At 42.1% G+C, this 20,832-nt stretch overlaps 1 protein-coding gene across 2 annotated transcripts in view; it reads left to right on the forward strand.

The window, feature by feature from the left end:
• Positions 1–11,723: 11,723 nt before the first annotated feature.
• The window catches only part of STAC (SH3 and cysteine rich domain), a 102,115-nt gene continuing 93,006 nt past the window's right edge, over positions 11,724–20,832 (forward strand). Inside the window, exon 1 of one of the 2 annotated variants that reach the window (XM_029243146.1) lies at positions 11,724–11,989. In XM_029243146.1, the coding sequence (XP_029098979.1) occupies positions 11,879–11,989 (111 nt within the window). In that variant the 5' untranslated portion in view covers positions 11,724–11,878. The remainder of the gene's footprint in view (positions 11,990–20,832) is intronic. The other variant, XM_029243147.1, reaches the window with a different exon arrangement.

Consider the following 20,832-nt stretch of genomic DNA (forward strand, 5'->3'; position numbering starts at 1 on the left):
TTCTAATTCTATTGATTTGTGTCTTCTCCCTTTTTTTCTTGATGAATCTGGCTAATGGTTTATCAATTTTGTTTATCTTCTCAAAGAACCAGCTTTTAGTTTTGTTGATCTTTGCTATTGCTTCCTTCTTTTCTTTTTCATTTATTTCTGATCTGATCTTTATGATTTCTTTCCTTCTGCTAACTTTGGGGTTTTATTGTTCTTCTTTCTCTAATTGTTTTAGGTGTAAGGTTAGGTTGTTTATTTGAGATGTTTCTTGTTTCTTGAGGTAGGATTGTATTGCTATAAACTTCCCTCTTAGAACTGCTTTTGCTGCATCCCATAGGTTTTGGGTGATCATGTTTTCATTGTCATTTGTTTCTAGGTATTTTTTTATTTCCTCTTTGATTTCTTCAGTGATCTCTTGGTTATTTAGTAGCATATTGTTTAGGCTTCATGTGTTTGTATTTTTTGCATTTTTTTTTCCTGTAACTGATATCTAGTCTCATAGTGTTGTGATTGGGAAAGATACGTCATATGAATTCAATTTTCTTAAATTTACCAAGGCTTTATTTGTGACCCAAGATATGATCTATCCTGGAGAATGTTCCATGAGGACTTGAGAAGAAAGTGTATTCTGTTGTTTTGGATGGAATGTCCTATAAATATCAATAAAGTCCATCTTGTTTAATGTATCATTTAAAGCTTGTGTTTCCTTATTTATTTTCATTTTGGATGATCTGTCCATTGGTGAAAGTGGAGTATTAAAGGCCCCTACTATGATTGTGTTACTGTAGATTTCCCCTTTTATGGCAGTTAGCATTTGCCTTATGTATTGAGGTGCTCCTATGTTGGGTGCATAAATACTTACAATTGTTATATCTTCTTCTTGGATTGATTCCTTGATCATTTTGTAGTGTCCTTCTTTGTCTCTTGTAAAAGTCTTTATTTTAAAGTATTTTGTCTGATATGAGAATTGCTACTCCAGCTTTCTTTTGATTTCTATTTGCATGGAATATCTTTTTCCATCCCCTCACTTTCAGTCTGTATGTGTCCCTAGGTCTGAAGTGGGTCTCTTGCAGACAGCATATATATGGGTCTTTTTTTTGTATCCATTCAGTCAGTCTATGTCTTTTGGTTGCAGTATTTAATCCATTTACATTTAAGGTAGTTATCAATATGTATGTTCCTATTACCAGTTTCTTAATTGTTTTGGGTTTGTTATTGTAGGTCTTTTCCTTCTCTTGTGTTTCCTGCCTAGAGAAGTTCCTTTAGCATTTGTTGTAAAGCTGGTTTGGTGGTGCTGAATTCTCTTAGCTTTTGCTTGTCTGTAAAGGTTTTAATTTCTCCGTCAAATCCGAATGAGATCTTTGCTGGGTAGAGTAATCTTGGTTGTAGGTTTTTCCCTTTCATCACTTTAAATATGTCCTGCCAGTCCCTTCTGGCTTGCAGAGTTTCTGCTGAAAGATCAGCTGTTACCCTTATGGGGATTCCCTTGTATGTTATTTGTTGTTTTTTCCTTGCTGCTTTCAATATTTTTTCTTTGTATTTAATTTTTGACAGTTTGATTAGTATGTGTCTTGGAGTGTTTCTCCTTGGATTTATCCTGTATGGGACTCTCTGTGCTTCCTAGACTTGATTGACTACTTCGTTTCCCATATTAGGGAAGTTTTCAACTATAATCTCTTTAAATATTTTCTCAGTCTCTTTCTTTTTCTGTTCTTCTTTTGGGACCCCTATAATTCAAATGTTGGTGCATTTATTGTTGTCCCAGAGGTCTCTAAGACTTTCCTCAATTCTTTTCATTCCTTTTTCTTTATTCTGCTCTGCAGTAGTTATTTCCACTATTTTATCTTCCAGATCACTTATCTGTTCTTCTGCCCCCATTATTCTGCTATTGATTCCTTCTAGAGAATTTTTAATTTCATTTATTGTGTTGTTCATGATTGTTTGTTTGCTCTTTAGTTCTTCTAGTTCCTTGTTAAACGTTTCTTTTATTTTCTCCATTCTATTTCCAAGATTTTGGATCATCTTTACTATCATTACTCTGAATTCTTTTTCAAGTAGACTGCCTATTTCCTCTTCATTTGTTAGGTCTGGTGGGTTTTTACCTTGCTCCTTCATCTGCTGTGTGTTTCTCTGTCTTCTCATATTGCTTACCTTACTGTGTTTGGGGTCTCCTTTCGCAGGCTGCAGGTTCGTAGTTCCCATTGTTTTTGGTGACTGCCCCCAGTGGGTAAGGTTGGTTCAGTGGGTTGTGTAGGCTTCCTGGTGGAGGGGACTAGTGCCTGTGTTCTGGAGGATGAGGCTGGATCTTGTCTTTCCGCTGGGCAGGACCGCATCCAGTGATGTGTTTTGGGGGTCTGTGACCTTATTATGATTTTAGGCAGGTTCTCTGGTAATGGGTGAGGTTGTGTTCCTGTCTTTCTAATTGTTTGGCATAGGGTGTCCAGCACTGTAGCTTGCTGGATGTTGAGTGGAGCTGGGTCTTAGCGTTGTGATGGAGATCTCTGGGAGAGCTTTCGCCATTTGATATTACGTGGGGCTGGGAGGTCTCTGGTGGACCAATGTCCTGAACTCGGCTCTCCCACCTCAGAGGCACAGGCCTGACACCCGGCTGGAGCGCCAAGACCTTGTCAGCCACATGGCTTTGGAATATTTAGGTAGAATAGCAAGAAGTCTTCATCCTCGTGTATCAGGCACTGGGTGTTCACATCATCTCTAGAATGACCTTCTTCTGCTCCTTTTGGAAAACTGCACCTTTACCTTCCAATATTAATTTTTCTTTCCTTTGGTGAATCTTCCCCCTTCCTTCTCAGTGGAATTAGCTCTTTTTTCCCCTGGTTCCTGCGGCCTGCTCTTCATACACAGGATTACTCTTTGTCCCAGTTCTGCCTTCTTTTTGAAGCTGGATTTTTATTTGGGTCAGGGAATATGCTGGAACTAATAAAGTGCCTGGTACATAGCAGGTCTCAACAACTGTCGATAAATAAATCAGTGAATCAATTAAGGACTTCATTTATTTAGACATCTCTACCTTATTTTGTAATGATCTCAGATATCTTAAGCTGAATAATAATTCTTTACCCGCATGACCATGTAAGAGGTAGGAGCAAGAAGACATGGTGACTTACTAGATAAGGGGGTTAAAGAAAAGCAAGTGGTAAAATAGGGCAGATCTTATTTAAAACCTGGGTGTTTATCTCATTGTATACATTAGCAGGTCTAACTGCATTCTAAGGAACTCAGTGATTCCACACAGTAGAGTTACTAGCCAGCCTGGGCTTCCTTAATGTCCTCAGCCATTACTTGGTAGACTTAGGTGTTGTAGCCGCTTGCATTTAGAGGAGGAAACAGGGGAGTAAGATGCAAACAACAATCACCTCCAAAGGTTTGTTGAATAACAGCTCCATTGATACCGTCTCTCACTGTACCTTGCACCAAATAAGTTATCATTATGAACTGAGGAGGCAAAATTCCCATTTTTCTGGCCAACTCTGCAAGAATAAAGACGGATGAGGGACTTCCCTGGTGGCGCAGTGGTTAAGAATCCACCTGCCAATGCAGGGGACATGGGTTCAAACCCTGGTCTGGCAAGATCCCACATGCCGTGGAGCAACTAAGCCTGAGTGCCACAACTACTGAGCCTGCGCTCTAGAGCTGGGGAGCCACAACTACTGAAGCCCGCATGCTTTAACTACTGAAGCCTGCATGCCTAGAGCCCATGCTCCACAACAAGAGAAGCCCCGGTTCGCCGCAACTAGAGAAAGCCCGCGCACAGCAACGAAGACCCAACACAGCCAAGAACAAATAAATAAATAATTTAATAAAAGACAGATGAAACATAGGTATATTTCCTAAGTCCAGGCTCTGTGGGTAAGTTTGCCTTGGCTATGGAGGGAAGAAAATGGTGTTTAAGTCTTAAGGCCTGAGTCATCTTTTCCAGGCCAATTGTCAAGTGCCTGATGGATGGCTCAGGGCTGCCAAGTGAGTTATCAGAGGAACACAGAGGGTTACAGAAGGCAGAAGGACAAAGCAGTAATATAACCCCTCCCTGGAAAACATTGTAAAGAGCATTTTTGAGATTCATTTGTCCCCAGCATGAGTCTACAAGCTTTTAGAACATTGTTCAAAATAAGTGCAAAGCTTTATGGATAAACAGCAGGAGCTATTAGATGTTTATGCTGACGTTCCTGTTCTGTGTTTTGAACATCAGTCTTACTGCTTACTTCTAGGGGTGTCACTTAAGACACATCATGATTAATAGATGCTCAACATCACTAATCATTAGAGACATGCAAATCAAAACCACAATGAGGGATCACCTCACACTGGTCAAAATGGCCATCATCAAAAAATCTAGAAACAATAAATGCTGGAGAGGGTGGGGAGAAAAGGGAACCCTCGTGCACTGTTGGTGGGAATGTAAGTTGATACAGCTTCTGTGGAGAACAGTATGGATGATATGAACAGTATCCTTAAAAAACTAAAAATAGAACTACCATATGACCCAGCAATGCCACTACTGGGCACATACCCTGAGAAAACCATAATTCAAAAAGACACGTGCGCCCCAATGATCATTGCAGCACTCTTTACAATAGCCAGGACATGGATGCAACCTACGTGTCCATCAACAGATGAATGGATAAAAAAGATGTGGCACATATATACAATGGAGTATTACTCAGACATAAAAAGGAACAAAACTGAGTTATTTGTAATGAGGTGGATGGACCTAGAGTCTGTCAAACAGAATGAAGTAAATCAGAAAGAGAAAAACAAATACTGTATGCTAATGCACATATATGGAATCTAAAAAAAAAGGTACAGATGAACCTAGCGGCAGGGCAGGAATAAGGACGCAGACATAGAGAACAGACTGGAGGACACAGGGGAGAAGGGGAAGCTGGGATGAAGTGAGAGAGTGGCATGGACATATATACACTACCAAATGTAAAACCGATAGCTAGTGGGAAGCAGCTGCATAGCACAGGGAGATCAGCTCGGTGCTTTGTGTCCACCTAGAGGGGTGGGATAGGGAGGGTGGAAGGGAGGCTCAAGAGGGAGGAGGTATGGGTAGATATGTATACATATAGCTGATTCACTATGTTATACAGCAGAAACTAACATGACATTATAAAGCAATTATACTCTAATAAACATTTAAAATATATATATATACCAATGTATGTGCTTCTAGAAGGAGGCTTACCAAAATGCTAATAGTTATTACCAGTAGGTGGTGGAAGGTTCTTACTTTCTTCTCTATTCTTTTTGAATACTGCCTGAATAATGATAAAGCTATTGTTTTGGAAATGAACAGAAAACCTAACTCAAAGCTAATATATTTGACCAAAATCATATGACTAATAATAATATCAAAACCAGACATTTAATCCTCTAATACTTATAGAAATCCATTGAAATAGGGATTATTATACCATTTTGGACTCAAGGAAGCCAAGGCTGAGAGAGATCAAACCAATTGTCTAAGATCTCATTGCTTGTGAGCAGAGGAGCTGGGATGTTTGGAGTTCAAGTTCATGGCCTTTCCACTAAATGTAGAATAAAGATTAAAGTTGCTCTCTTCTCACTGAGATAATAACCAACTAGAAGCAGCCCACGCATGCCGTCTTTAGAGAAAAAGGCAGATCTTAACCAGAAAGCAGCTACGTGAGGCGTTGATCTTGTGCCCTTTTCTAGGCACCTCCAGTGGGAGACGATTCCAATGCAGCCAAACAGTGCTCTCCAAATATTATCTACTATTCGTGTTACTGTTGTTCTTGTTGATTGGTACTTAGAAAAAACAAGGTGAGGATGCTTCAGCTGGATCTCATTCACCTTGACAATATGAGTCTCCAAATTTAATGATTCACTTTGTAGCTGACGAGAGACCAGTCCAGAGTTGCTGTGAGGACTGCAGACAGGCGTTAACAGTTGCTCACAGTAGGGGTTGTTGTTGTGGTTGTTATTGTTTTGTTAGCTGTAAGACTTTGGACAAAGCCCTTGATTTCTCTGGGCTTGAAGGCAGGTGCATCAAACAAGGTAGCCCGAGGGTGAGGATTAATACTGGGATTCCTGGCCCTCCTTTACAGGCTGAATGCCTAGTTTGTCTTGACTTCTTGGCTATTCCTTTCAAAATGTAGATGTGGTTATTATTTACTCTTAAGGTAAAAGAATGGAGTGGGCAATGCTTCATTCTTTGAGGACTCTCCCCGTGTCTTTCATTATGCCTCTGGCTCTCAAATTGCATCATTCCTTCCCTTTAAGGCCTGTGGCCTCTTTACCAGATCTGGGTTCTGCCAATGTTTGGGGTTCAGCAGAGCAGAGCCAAAACTTGGCCCAGAGACAGGATATATCTGAGTTCAAATCCCATGCTCACTGTGGGACCTAGGATAATTATCTTTATCTTGCTAAGGTTTTGTAGGGATTAAGTGAAATAACATATAGAGAATGTCTGTAACATAGTAGGAGCCCAATATGTTAGCCATTGTTATTATCAACAATCTAATTGCCAAACCCTATGCCCTTTTCATATGTCTCATTACCCATGATGACTCGGATGCATCAGACATGGAGAGCCACTCCTTTATTGAGACCCTCTCTCCTTTACCCTTGTCAGTTCTCCGCCCCCTGCATATTCTAATGATCCTCCTTTTTCCCTTTTCCTTGTTTTTTTTTGTACCCTTCATAGTTATGGCTGTTTTAGTCAAGTAGTCTTGATAGTATGTTTTTATTAAATGGCTCTAGAAGAAGCCAAAGTCCATAGAGTGAAAGTCTAATCTTTTTATCCAAACTTGGAGCAGAGCAATGGGAGAAGGCTGAAAGCATCATATACTCTTCTGCTCACCAGTGTTACTGCAAAAGGCAGTTGCATGTAGTCAGGAGGAGGGTTTTGGTCTCTTTACAAATGAATGAATGAGTAAATAAACCAGGAGAGGGAGCATCAAGTTCAAGTTTGTGAAGATACATTTCTGCACACCTCATACTTCTGCTGGCTTGATATTTAACCAGTAACCAGAGTGAAATGGACCATGAAGGGAAGCTACGAAAATCACAGGGTCCTGCCCCAGTCCCGAGACTTAGGATAATTATTTGCAACTTGAAGTTCCCAGCCTCCGATACAAATGAGGTCATCTTGACACCCATGGCTGAAATGTCACCACAGCTTCTAATGCAGGACCTCCAGTCTTCTGTGAGGTCTCTCCCCAGCATCACTGGGAGTCCTAAAGGGACATCTCACACAAAGCCATGTCAGCGCTTTATCAGGTGACCTCCGGGAATCACCATCCACTAACTCCAGTACATGGAGACCATCAGTCCTCTCCACTGTCCTCTGGGCATCACTGCCAATATATCAATGTCCCCTTAATACCAGGTCAGGGCCGGCTTTCATGACAGCGTGGGATGACTCTCATCACTCCAGCACTTGGAATCAGGCATGGTCGCCTAGGTCCCAAGGTGGCAATGCCTGTGACCCAAGCCTCAAGGCATCCTACACAAATATAGTGCCATCTCCTTCTGCCAGCAGCCCTCTCCCCACAGACTGAGACAAAGCAGTATTCTGTCCACCTGCACTCCCATTCCCAGAGACAAGCTGTGGACCTAACATCCTTTGTGCAGACCCCTTACCTCCCCAAACCAATGAACTCCCCGTTCACAGACAGCGTGACTCTCAGTTTAAGGTCCTCTCTTAAGCCAATAAAGACAAAATCCTCAATATCTAGGAGTTTGTTTGATTTTTAAATCATACTGTTTTCTAGAAGCATCCAGGGTCTTTCTCCATTCAGAGTGTGCAGGGCACAGGGAGTAACTAATGCCTAGGGCATGTCAAAACTCGGAAGCTACAAAAGCAGTCTCCTTTCATTAGCAGTTAGAGGCAGAGGAAACAAGATAAGCATGGCATGGTCCTGCCCTAGTGGAGCTCAGAGCCCATAGGAGGACAGGCCACTTCGTCATTTATTACTCAGGGAAGGATGGCATGAGAACACGGCATTGTTTTGGAAACCTAAATCAGACCAAAGGAGTCAAGGAAGGAGACTTCAAGAGTACTAAATGTTTGGAGATGTGTTTTGAAGAACAAAAGGAGTTAGCTAAATAACAAAACATGAGATGGAAAGGGATTTATGTGAAAGCAACACACGAGGAAAGGCTTGATTAGTTTTGGCAGCTACAGGTAATTCCACAATTTCCTAGGAAAGGTAGCTATTATTTATCAGACCAAGGATTTCTGTTACTAGGATGAGGGTGCATGAGGAGGAAGGATGTACTAGCTCCTTTAACATTTCCCTCAAGGGGACCATGTTTAAACTTAGGTTATTGGAGAATGACTAGCGTTAATCAAAGCTAAGCATTTACTAAAATGAAAGATGTCATCTTACAGCTGCTCTTCAATTCTTAAAAAAAAAATCCAAAGATGAAATATGTCTTGTTATAAGACACAATGCGCTTGCCCACCAAGACTGTAATTTTCCATGGACCCTGGGGGCTTTACTTTCTCAGGAAACCCCTCTCTGGTCCCACACTAGTTCAGACCCTGCATCTGTACACAGTCATTATGAGTCCTGTACTGTTCCTTATCACAGTTCATGAAAAATGTGTGTGTGTGTGCACACGTGTGTGTGATTTAATTAATCTGTATCTTTCACCAGTTTCAAAGTTCCAGGAGAACAGTCTTTTTCTTTTAACTTTTATATTTTATATTGGAGTGTAGCCAATTAAGCACCTTTGCACAGCAAAGCACCTCAGCTGCACATATATATGTATCCATGCTCCCCCAGACTCCCCTCCCATCCAGGCTGCCACATAACTCCAGGAGAACAGTCTTAATCTCTGTTTTCTTTCTGCAGTATCATTAGTTTCTAGCACAATGTCTGGTACAAAATACATGCTTGATAAAGATGTGTTGATTCCGGGACTTGCCTGGTGGTGCAGTGGTCAAGAATCTGCCTGCCAGTGCAGGGGACACGGGTTCGAGCCCTGCTCCGGGAAGATCCCACATGCCATGGAGCAACTAAGCCCGAGTGCCACAACTACTAAGCCTGCGCTCTAGAGCCCTCAAGCCACAACTACGGAGCCCACGTGCCACAACTACTGAAGCCTGCGGCGCCTAGAACCCGTGCTGCACAGCAAAGAGAAACCACCTCAGTGAGAAGCCATGCACCGCAACGAAGAGTAGCCCCTGCTCGCCGCAACTAGAGAAAGCCCACGCGCAGCAACAAAGACCCAATGCAGCCAAAAATAAACATAAATAAATAAAATGAAATGTATTAAAAAAAAAAAAAAAGATGTGTTGATTCTGCTGCTCCTGCCATTGTGTGCTGTTACTGTTGTGACTTTGGCTGTTACAATTTCGTCTCTATTGAGCAAGCAAGAACTGTGTTTTTTTGTTTGTTTTTTACATCTTTATTGGAGTATAATTGCTTCCAAAATTTATAAGCAGCTCATGCAGCTCAATAACAAAAAAACAAGCAACCCAATCCAAAAAGAATTGTGTTTTGAGGAGGAAAAAGCTGTAGTCATCAGGTTAGCCAGTATGGCCTGGTCGTATGAGAGGCTAAGGGTCACGGGGGTATTTAGAGCACTCAGAGCCAAGGGCCAAGTAAGAGGCTGTCACTTAGAACAGAAGCTTTCAACTGATGTCCAGGATGGAAAGAGTAATAGGTTTGTTTTTTCCAAAGGACATGAGCTAGGGCAAACATGCAGGACCAAATACATAATTCACAGGGTACAGTGCAAAATGAAAATCCAGGGCCTCTTGCTCAAAAAGTATCAAGAATTTCAAGATGGTGACAGAAGAGCATTAACCCAAGTGCAGGGCCCTGTGTGACTGCACAGGCTGCATACCCATTGTAATAGGGAAGGAAAACCTGATTCCATATTACATCTGTTCCTTTTCACTTCAGCCTTTGTGTTCTGTTGTCTGCACTTAGTCATGCTGGCTCTGCACCTTTTGTAAAAGAATGTTGTCTATAGCCTGAAATATACAGCATAGCCTATTCTCTGACCTTTAAGAGTCCTTCCATATAGCAATAAAAAGTTGCAAAACAGAGAATAACAGTCGCCTTGTTAGAGGTTTACAGGAACATCCTGACCTATGTGGATAGCTGGAAGAACAAAGAATTCTTACACCAAGAAGTTCACAACAACTAACCACGCCCTTCCTTCATCTTGCCTTTAAAAGTGCTTTGCTGAAACCCTTGGAGGAGTTTGGGAGTTTGGAGGTTTGGGGCACAAACCACCTGTTTCCTTGCATGGCCCTTCAGTAAACCTTTCTCTGCTCTAAACTCCGATTTTCAGTTTGTTTGGCTTTACTGTGCATTGGGCACAAGAACTTGCATTTGCTAACACCGTGAAGCTGGCCTTGCAAACACTTATAGCCATTAAATAAAATCTGAACATAAGTTTGTAGTTTCCTGTTGGAAAATTAAGGAGTTTTGTATTTGGGGAGGGGGGAGCCTTTTAAATATCCAGATGTAGGACTTCCCTGGTGGCCCGGTGGTTAAGAATCAGCCTGCCAATACAGGGGATATGTGTTCGAGCCCTGGTCCGGGAAGATCCCACGTGCCGCGGAGCAACTAAGCCCGTGCGCCACAACTACTGAGCCCGCACTCTAGAGCCTGCAAGCCACAACAGTGGAACCCGCATGCCACAACTACGGAAGTCCGTGCGCCTAGAGCCCGTGCTTCGCAGCAAGAGAAGCCTCCTCTCGCCACAACTAGAGAAAGCCCATGCACAGCAACGAAGACCCAATGCAGCCAAAAATAAATAAATAAAATAAATTTATTTTTTAAAAATCCAGATCGTATTTCCTTTCCCTGCACACTGAAGTTTTTCTTCAAAAGATACTGGATTCTTCTGCCCCTTTATCCCATGGGGCCATCTCTCTGTTTCCGAAAGACCTACTAAGGTGTAGGTACTGGTTTGCCCCTCTGTAAACAGCCCTGACATCCTTGCTATATTGCAACACCCATTTGCTCCTCAGCTATGAAGATTTGGCCTAGATTTAAGGCTCCACAGTCCAAAAAGCATGGATTTTGACGCCAAAATGGGTTCAGATCCCAGCTCCATCATTTACAGTTTAGCGACTTGGAGCAAATTACTGAGCCTCCCAGTTTTCTCATCTATAAATGCGACTGACAATACCTAGCCTAATAAGGTGACTCTGAGGATTAAATACGGTTAAAAGTGTGACGGCTTAGCACATAAATGCACAACAAAACTAGGACACATCCACATTTTGCAGAATCCCCCTGCTTTAGTCCAAAACTGAACTGAGGAAAAGAGGAGCGCCCTCAGGCCAGGGAACTCCAGCTCTGCTTCCTCCGTCACTGAACCCTATAAATAACTTGGCTAAGTCACCGGCTCCCTGAGAGTCGATGTTTCTCAGGGTACAGGAGGGAGTTGCTGCAGGTGGTCTCTCCAGCTGGATCATTCATTCGGGCGTTTGGTCTGAATTTTCCGTCTACTTCCTAAAGCATCTCCCCGACCGTGCTGTGCGCGCCCAGCCTCCCCGGAGGGCCTCCCGAAGGCGCTGCCCACTTCTGCCCCGCTGCTCCCCGCGGGGCCCCGCGCAGCCCCGCCCCGGAGCCACCTCCCGCCCCTCTTCTCCGGGGGGCGGGCCAGCCCGAGCCCAGTCACGACTGTGCGGTCCCCCGCGAGGTGGCCGCGGGCGCAGTGGGGCGGCGCGCTTTTCCCCTGCCCGCGGGGGTGCCGGGGAGGTGGGCAGGGCCGGGGCGGGGGCGAGGCCGAAGGAGGGCGCGTCGGCGCCTCGGCTAGGATGGGAGTCCCCGGCCTCCGGAGCTGAGCAAGCCGGCCCGCGGCGAGGAGGGCGCGCCGCAGGGAGGCTAGCCTCGCTCTTCCTCCGGGAGCCCAACACCTTTCCCGCGCCGCCAAGATGATCCCCCCGAGCGGCGCCCGAGAGGACGGCGTGGACGGGCTGCCCAAGGAGACGGCGAACGCCGAACAACCGCCCTCTCCTGCATCCACCGGCAGCCAGGAATCCAAGGTACCGCGCACGCTTGCCCCGAGAGGATACAAACTCACTCTCCTCTCCTCTGTCCACCTTTGTTTCCTCCCTACTGACGCTGGCGCCTGAGCCTGAGACGCGTCCCCAGTTCCTCTCAAGGACTGTACCTCTCTTGAGATTTGAATGTACGGCAGGACTCTCTGATAGCGATGCTGGACCACATCCCTGGAGACCCAGCTTTCTTGCCCACACAGCCCGGGGGCTTTGCGCAGGGCTTCCACCCAGCGAGCACCCGCAATTCAGTTGACTCCTGGTTCATATAGCTTTCTTGGGTGGTGGTGGCGGGGTTGTTCTGTGCTTTGAACCTGCATGCACCCAAAGCGCGTGCAAGTATTAGGTGGCTTCTGAAGGCTGAGGGACAAACAGCCGAGGGATACTCCTCCAGAAAAGCTGGGGCACTTGCGGACCAGCAGAGGTTTGCCTGTATCCCAAAGGTCTGAGACCCTTTGCTTAACAGGGCTCATCCCTAACCTCAGATACAGCTCATTTCAGAAAAACTAGGGAAATGACGCGTTCTCGGGAAAGTTGATGTTCCTCTTGTGGAAGTTAATCCTCGGACTTACACTTGCTTTCATAAGAGTTACACTGACATACACAAAACCAACCCCGCAGCACTTCTGTCGCTGGTACACTTCCTCTGAAACTCTCGTGGGTGCCAGGCACATGTTTGGAAATCTTGGAAGAGGATAAAGTAAAATGCGGCTGCTAGCTGTGCGATGCCAAATGGCATCTCAGCCGGGAGTGAAAACCATAAGATGGAGTTTGTAGTTCTATGGATTTTTTAAGGGCAGGACTCCTGGCTCTTTATCCAGATCTCCTTTTGTGTTCCCTGGATGTCTTTGGAATGTGGGGCAGTTCCTGTGTAGGAATGAAGGAAAGGAGGATGCCAGTCTGGAGGGCAGGTCAGATGGGGCAAAGAAGAGTCCCATCCTTATCTCCCTTCACACACATCCCTGGAAGCCTTTGACAAATCAGCAGTATCAAAAGCACAGCTAAGGGGCTCTCAGTTTAAGTGATGCTGCCCACTGTGTGTACCCCAGCCTTCAAAAGTTAGCCATCAGAGATGCTAATCCAAGACAAAGAGCTTTGCATTATCTTTATTTTATTTTTTTGATAAATATCTGACCTGAAATATGTGTTAACTTTTCTAAAACGCAGTTGGAAATGGGGGCAAAACCCCACCTTCCAGAATCATTGTGAGGCATAGTAAGTACAGTGTAAGGACTGTACATCCCAGTACAGTGTAAGGACTTGATCCATGTTTACCCTTTTCCTTCCTGAGATAAGGAGATGGGATCCATCTCACCATAGATGATTCACTCCAAATCCATCTCACAACCCCTACACATGGACCGTTACCCCTCCGACCGGAAGTTTCTGGCTGTCTCATCATTGTCCATCATTGACCTTCATTCACCTAAGTGATATGGGGTAGTGGCCACTTCAAAGGTGATCTAGAATACTGTAAACGAATGCAGCTAAACTCAAGAGTGAAACTAGTATTCAACTTTTTGAATTGGGCCTGTTGCTCTGCAGTAGGTACGTTCTGGAAAGCGCTTAGGATTTGCTTATACAGAAGCACAGTTCAAACACACTGTATGGGCTTGCTATTTATAGATATCCTAATGTAAATTCTTTGGCAAAGCAAAACCTACGTATGTAATACCCGTCATTATCCACCAACTTATCTGGTTTATGGTTTTGGATCTGCACACGTCAGTTTTTCTCAAAGTGTATTTGTACATTCCTAAATTTGCTGTCATGGCTTAGGTGTTCTTAATCAGTGGAGATGGACTGTGGGGGGCCCGTGAACCCCAAGAAATTGAATGCAAAATGTTGTGCCTGAAGGTGAAATTTGAGGGGGGGGCATAGTGTTTTTGATACTCTCCAAGGGGCCCATGCTTCTAAAAAGGCCAAACTGCTGATGTGGAGGGGTTATGGTAAGGGAACATTAGGATGGCATGAAACAGGGGTAGTAGAGGCAGGCTCTACTTATTCTGCACCAGCAGTGCCACATTTTAAAGCTTATTGGCGTTAACAAGGATCCTCCACCTTGAGGATGAGCGTCTGGTAGGAGAATGTGGACATGTAGTCATCCCATCTTACTCTCCTCTGAAGTGGTTTGTTTGTCAAAATACCGTTTGGGACAGAATGGTTCAGCCCCTCTGGACAGTAAACTTTCTCAAGAAAGACTTTTAAAATTAGTTTTTTCTTTTATTTTATTAAAGCCTAGTTGACTTACAGTACTGTATTTGTTTCAGGTGTACAACCTAGCGATTCAGTGTCTTTATAGATTAGTCATCACGCAAAGTTATTATAATATTATTAACTACATTCCCTGTGCTGTACATTGCATCCCTGTGACTTACTTATTTTATAGCTAGTAGTTTGTACCTCTTAATCCCCTTCACCTCATTCACTCATTCCCCCCACCTCCCTCCCCTCTGGCAATCACTAGTTTATTCTCTGTATCTGTGAGTCTGTTTCTGTTTGGTTATATATGTTGATTTGTTTTGACTGTTAGGTTTCACTACACATTTTTAAAATAACTTTTTTCTCTCATGATAAGAGTAACAAATACTCTGTGGAAATTTGAAAAGTCCTGAAAAAAAGTTTTAAAAATTCCCCACTGGTCCAGTCCAGAGACACCTACTGATATCTTGATTGTATATTTGCCTCTTTTCATTGATTTTTTTTTTTTTTTTTTTTTCCGGTACGCGGGCCTCTCACTGTTGTGGCCTCTCCCGTTGCGGAGCACAGGCTCCAGATGCGCAGGCTCAGCGGCCATGGCTCACGGGCCCAGCCGCTCTGCGGCATGTGGGATCTTCCCGGACCGGGGCACGAACCTGTGTCCCCTGCATCGGCAGGCGGACCCTCAACCACTGTGCCACCAGGGAAGCCCTTCATTAATTTTTATATTTACACAGTTGAGAGAAAAATGGTGAGCATCTACTGAGTGTTTGGTCTGTCAGGCACAACTTGACCCTTCATAATAACCCTGTGAGGGAGATTTTGCTATTATTTCTGTTTTATGGATAGGGAAGCGGAAACTCAGAAAGGTTAGGTGACTCCCCCACAATTGTATAGTTAGTTGAGTGACACAGCATGGACAGGGACCCAGGCAGCATGGCTCTGGAGGACAAGTTGTCAACCACCTGCAGCCGTCTCTCATGCCTGTGTTCTGTTTTACATCCTGTACTGTTTCACCTAACATCCTAACCAAGTATTTTATATGCTACTAAAAGCCATTTGCAACCATATTTTGGTCTTCTCATCTTAAGAAATCTTTGAAAATAAATTGAGCCACATTATCATAAGAAATGATTAAAGCCCAGTTCTTATACAGCTTCTTTGCATTTGATTTTGCTACTCTTTCCCTAAAAGTATATTTACGGAAGTGATTAAATGGGATATCACAGAACCATCTGGAAAACCGGGCCACAGCAAACCCTTTGGTCTAGAGGGTCCATTAGAGAAGAATGATAATGATTCAATGCCCTGAGCACATAAAATGTTTCCGGAAGTCCATTTCTGCAGATTCTTTGGAATGCTAAATCATAGAATATTAGAATTGGAAACACTGGAGATGATCTATTCTGGGTATTTGTAAAATTATGGTTAATTTTTATTGTGTAAATTTATTTTATTATGGAAAATTTCAACACAGAGAAAATACTATAAAGAACCATCATGTACCTAATCACCTGGCTTCACCAGTTATCAGTTCATGGACAATCTTGCTTCATCTGTTACCCCCAGCACTACCCCCACCCCTCCCCATGCACACTGGATCATTTTAAAGCAAGTTCCAGGCATCAAAGCATTTCATTCGTAAATATTTCCAGATGCATCTCTAAAGAATAAGGGCTCCTTTTGTAAACATGACTACAATCCCATTATCACATACTCCAGGTGTTTTAAATCAAGCGTCAGTATATTCTTTGGAGGTCCACAAGTTGTCTTTGGAATATCTGTGAACAACCAGAACTTTCAAAATTGCTTGTGTACATGTATATGTGCATTGTCTGGGGAAAGGATCCATAGTTTATACCAGCTCAATAAAGTGTTTGTAGCCTTCAAAGTTTATTTAAATATCCCCTCCCTTTTATTTTCCTCTGTTGAGTAAATCGAGGCCCAGAGAGAGGTAGTGACTTGCCTAAGATCACACAGGTAGTTACTGCCAATAGTCTAAGGAAGGTCCCCGTCTTGGACCTTGGATACCCCAGCACAATTTCCTCAGAGTAAATTCCAGTAAGCGCAAGTCATAATCTAGTTTATGTGGTTTTGTTTTTCATAAAATTAGTCTAGTTGAAAGAGTTTGAAAGCCACTAATGAACCTCACCCCTGTATCTTTCCACTAACTATCCCAGAAAGACCACAATCTAATTTTTTTTCTAAGTGCTTGACAGAGACCATTGAATACTAAGAAAAATTTCATGTTTCAGCATCCCTTATTGCAATGAATGTCTTTTCTCCTACTAACTTATTGACAACATAAAAATCTTACTAAGGTGTCACATGAAGTTTTGTATGGATGCCCTTTGCCATCGCTTATATGACACAAAGTCACATTTTGATGATATGAAGGGATTGTAGGTTTTGAGGTCAAATAAACAAGAGGTCAAATCTCTTCTTATCAGTTGCCATCTTTGTGTCTATGGGCAAGCTGCCTAACCTCCCTGAGCCTCAGCTTCCTAAAATCTAGAATGGGGATGCTAATCCCCAATTGGCATGGCTTTTTGTAAAGCCTGAGAATAGGTAAAACACCCAATATGTTGAAAGCATTTGTAAGCATAGAGCGTTATTTACTTTCTCTTCCTGCTTCAAATTAGATGATTCTGTCACTGACCAATCACAAATGTCATCATTGGAAGAATTTCAATAATCAAAAATGACGTTCCCATAGTATAACTGAGTTTTCCTCCCTTTGCACTTTCAGTTATACTGTTGACTGCAGTGAGATTTCATCTTAGCTATGTTGCATCCCCAAGAAGATTAGCCATAGACTCACCAGCATGTGACTTTGATTTTGAAAGGTTGATATAAGCCATCTAGGGCACCACTGGAGCCATGGACCAAGGTGTCCCTTCATTCGTGGATGGTTCTCTCTGAATCTGGACCACCTTCTAAGCTGAGAAGCAATTCGTAACCATGAAGATGTGCCCTGCATCTCCCGGAAAGGTTTCTGTGTCCATCAATCAGCAACTATTTATTGACTGCCTACTTTGTGGCCAGCTCACCCATTACATATATATGAAGCTATTATTGATAAGGAATTTAACTTCTACTCAGGGGAGAAGAAAGAAAATGGAACCTTGGCCTTGCATTCAAATCCCCTGGAGAGTCCAGACCATAGGCTAGACCTAATTAAATTGAAATCTGTAAGTGAAGGTCCCAGCAATCAGCACTTTTATAAAGCTTCCTTAGTGATTTCGTTGTACAGCCAAGTTTGAGAAACACTGGTCTAGACTAAAAGAATTACAGAATGTCAAAGAAAGCAAGATATTTTCCCTTCCAGCCAAGATACTTGGAATCATCTGTATTTACTTTCTCTTCTTCACTTCCCATTTATACTTCAATCCAAAGAAATGGTTCTGGCAAAAGTAACCTGCTGTTTCCTCCACATTGCCAAAGAATCTAAGCGTTGCTCAGATACAGCTGGATTTATAAGGTTGACTATGTCCTTATTAAGTTGTTTTCATGATTATAAAAGTAATAAGCACTAAATGTAGAAAACTGGAAAGCACAGAATATATAAAAATTCATTTATCACACAATGACCTAGACATAAGGATTGTTAGGTTTTTTTGCTGTATTTCAGGTTTCCTTTAACACACACACACACACACGTGTGAAACAGAATTGAAATAATGTATACATAAATGCACATTGTGTTTTTTCTTCTACCTAATGTTGTACATAAACAGTTTTCTTGTATTCTTAGATAAGTATTAAATAAAGATGGTATATGTCATTGTACCATATCTGTTTCGTCAGTCTCTTCTGATGGTACATTTAGATTCTTTCTCAGCTTTCAAGCTTTAAAAAAATATCAATATTTAAATGGGCTTCCTGATACATCAACATTTGAATATTTTTCTGATTCGTTTCATGGGAAGTAAAATTGCTAGGTCTGGATATAAACACTTCGAAGGTCTTTTATTCTCACTGACACAGTGCTCTCTAGAAAGATCTATCATAGCTTTTTTTTTTTAGAATTTTTATTTTTATTATTTATTTTATTTTTATTTATTGGCTGTGTTGGGTCTTCGTTGCTGCACATGGGCTTTCTCTAGTTGCAGCAAGTGGGGGGCTACTCTTCATTGCAGTGCACGGGCTTCTCATTGTGGTGGCTTCTATTGTTGTGGAGCATGGGCTTTAGGCACGCGGGCTTCAGTAGTTGTAGCTCACAGTCTCTAGAGCGCAGGCTCAGTAGTTGTGGCGCATGGGCTTAGTTGCTCCACAGCATGTGGGATCTTCCCAGACCAGGGCTCGAACCCACGTCCCCTGCATTGGCAGGCGGATCCTTAACCACTGCGCCACCAGGGAAGCCCTATCATAGCTTTTTTTCTTGTAAACTTTGAAATATAACATCATACCAAAAAGTGCACACAAGATTACAGATCAATGAATTTTCAAAAAATAAATTATTGATCAGTATGTAACCAAAACAAAAATCAAGAAATAGAATGTTATCAGCACCCCAGAATCTCCCTCATACCCTTTTCTGTCACTGCCTTCCCAAAGGTAAATAATATTTTGACTTCTAACAACATAAATTAACCTTCCTTTATATAAATGGAATCATACAGTGTGTACTCTTTTATGCTTGGCTTCTTTCACTTAGCATTATGTTGTGAGATTCATTTATACCATTGCATGTAGCAATAGTTTTCATTTTCATTGCTATATAGAATTCCACTGTGTGAATAGACCACTATTTAACCATTCTATTGATGGTGGACATTTGGATTGTTTCTTGATTTTGGCTGCTAGAAGTTATACCCCTTTGACCATCCTTATACATATTCCTTGTGGCACCTCTGTTGGGTGTATACCTAGGAGCAACATTGCTGGGCTGTAGGGTATACATAAGTTCAGTGTTAGTAGATATCGTCAACTTTCCAAAGCATCTGTACCAATTTGTGATCCCACCAACAATGTATAAGAGTTCCATCTGATCCTCATCCCACCAACATTTGGTATTGTCTATATTTCTCAGTTCAGCCATTCTCATAGGTGATTAGTGGTATTGTGCCGTGGTTTTAACTTGTATGTCCCCAATGACTAATGAATTAAGCAGTTTTTTTTTGTTTTGTTTTGTTTTGTTTTGTTTTGGCCATGCCTCATGCGGGATCTTAGTTCCCTGACCAGGGATCAAACCCTTCTCCCCTGCATTGGGAGGGCAGAGTCTTAACCACTGGACTGCCAGGAAAGTCCCAAATTAAGCAGTTTTTATGCTTTGGGGCATTTGAATGTCTTCTTGTGAAGTAGTTATTCAAATCTTTTGTCTATTTTCCTATTAGCTTATATGTCATTTTTAAAAATTTATATGAATTCTTTACATATTCTAGATCCAAGTACTTTTAAAGATAAATGTGTTACAGATATCTTCTTCTATCCTGTGGCTTTTCTTTTCTTAACAGAAATTCTTATTGAATGTAGTCAAATTATTAATTTTCTCACTTATGGTTGTTAGTGCTTTTTGTGTTCTCCTTATGAAATCTTTGCCTACCCCAAAGGCATGAAAGTATTCTCCTAGTATTTCTTAGAAATGTTTTTGCTTAGCCTTTCACACATAAGTCTATAATCCATTTGAAATTGCTGTGGGTGTGAGGTAGGGGTCAAGATTCATTACGGCACTGCACTGCCACCTTTGCCATAAATTGGATGGCTATATTTTTGATTTATGTGGAGGTTGATGCTCTGCCCCATTGGTCTATTTGTCTGTCCTTGTACCAGCACAGCACTGTCTTAAATATAATGGCTTTATTAAAAGGTTTTGATATCTGGCAGAGTAAGACTTCTGGCTTTGCCTTGCTTTTTCAAAACTGCTTTGGTTATTTGGGGCCCTTGACATTTCCATTATGCATTTTAGAATCAGCTAATCAGTTTCCACAAAAACACCTGCTAGGGTTTTGACTGGGGTTGCGTTAAATCTACAAATCCATTTGGAGAGAATGGACATCCTCATATTAGTTCTTCCAGTAATAGAGTCCACTGTACAGAGATTGCTTCCACCAAGTGCCCCAAGGCATCATTACCTGAGAACCTAAATCTTTGTTACTTTTTTTCAGTTTGGGGATTCTCAGACCAAGTTGTGTTGTATAAGTTTAAGCCCCAAATCTATGTGAAGGCAGATCTGTGATTATGAATTCCCAAGGAAATATTTGTTTGTTTATTGTCCACCTTATGTCTATACTAAGATTTTCTTTCTCATCAACCTGAATTGGTGAGAAAGTTGTTTCTTGTTCATTCTTTCTTTTCAGATCTCCACTATATGTAGGCAGTAAAATTCAATCTCCCTAGGATTTTTTTTTGAGTTAAAATACACATAACATAAAATTTACCTTCTTACTAATTTTTAAATGGTTACATTTTAAGTGTAGTTTTCTGTGGCATTAAATATATTCATATTGTTGTATAACTGTCAGCATCTTTAGAACTTTTACATCTTCCCAAACTGAAGTTCTGTACCCATTAAACAGTTATTCCCCATCTCCTACTTTTTCCAGCTCCTGGCAACCACTACTATTCTACTTTCTGATTCTATGAATTTGACCAACTCTAGGTACCTCATATATGATGAATCATTTAATGTT

The sequence above is a fragment of the Monodon monoceros genome, unplaced genomic scaffold (assembly GCF_005190385.1).
Source record: "Monodon monoceros isolate NGI ecotype Baffin Bay Population unplaced genomic scaffold, NGI_Narwhal_1 Super_Scaffold_3, whole genome shotgun sequence".
Classification (NCBI taxonomy): Eukaryota; Metazoa; Chordata; class Mammalia; order Artiodactyla; family Monodontidae; genus Monodon; species Monodon monoceros.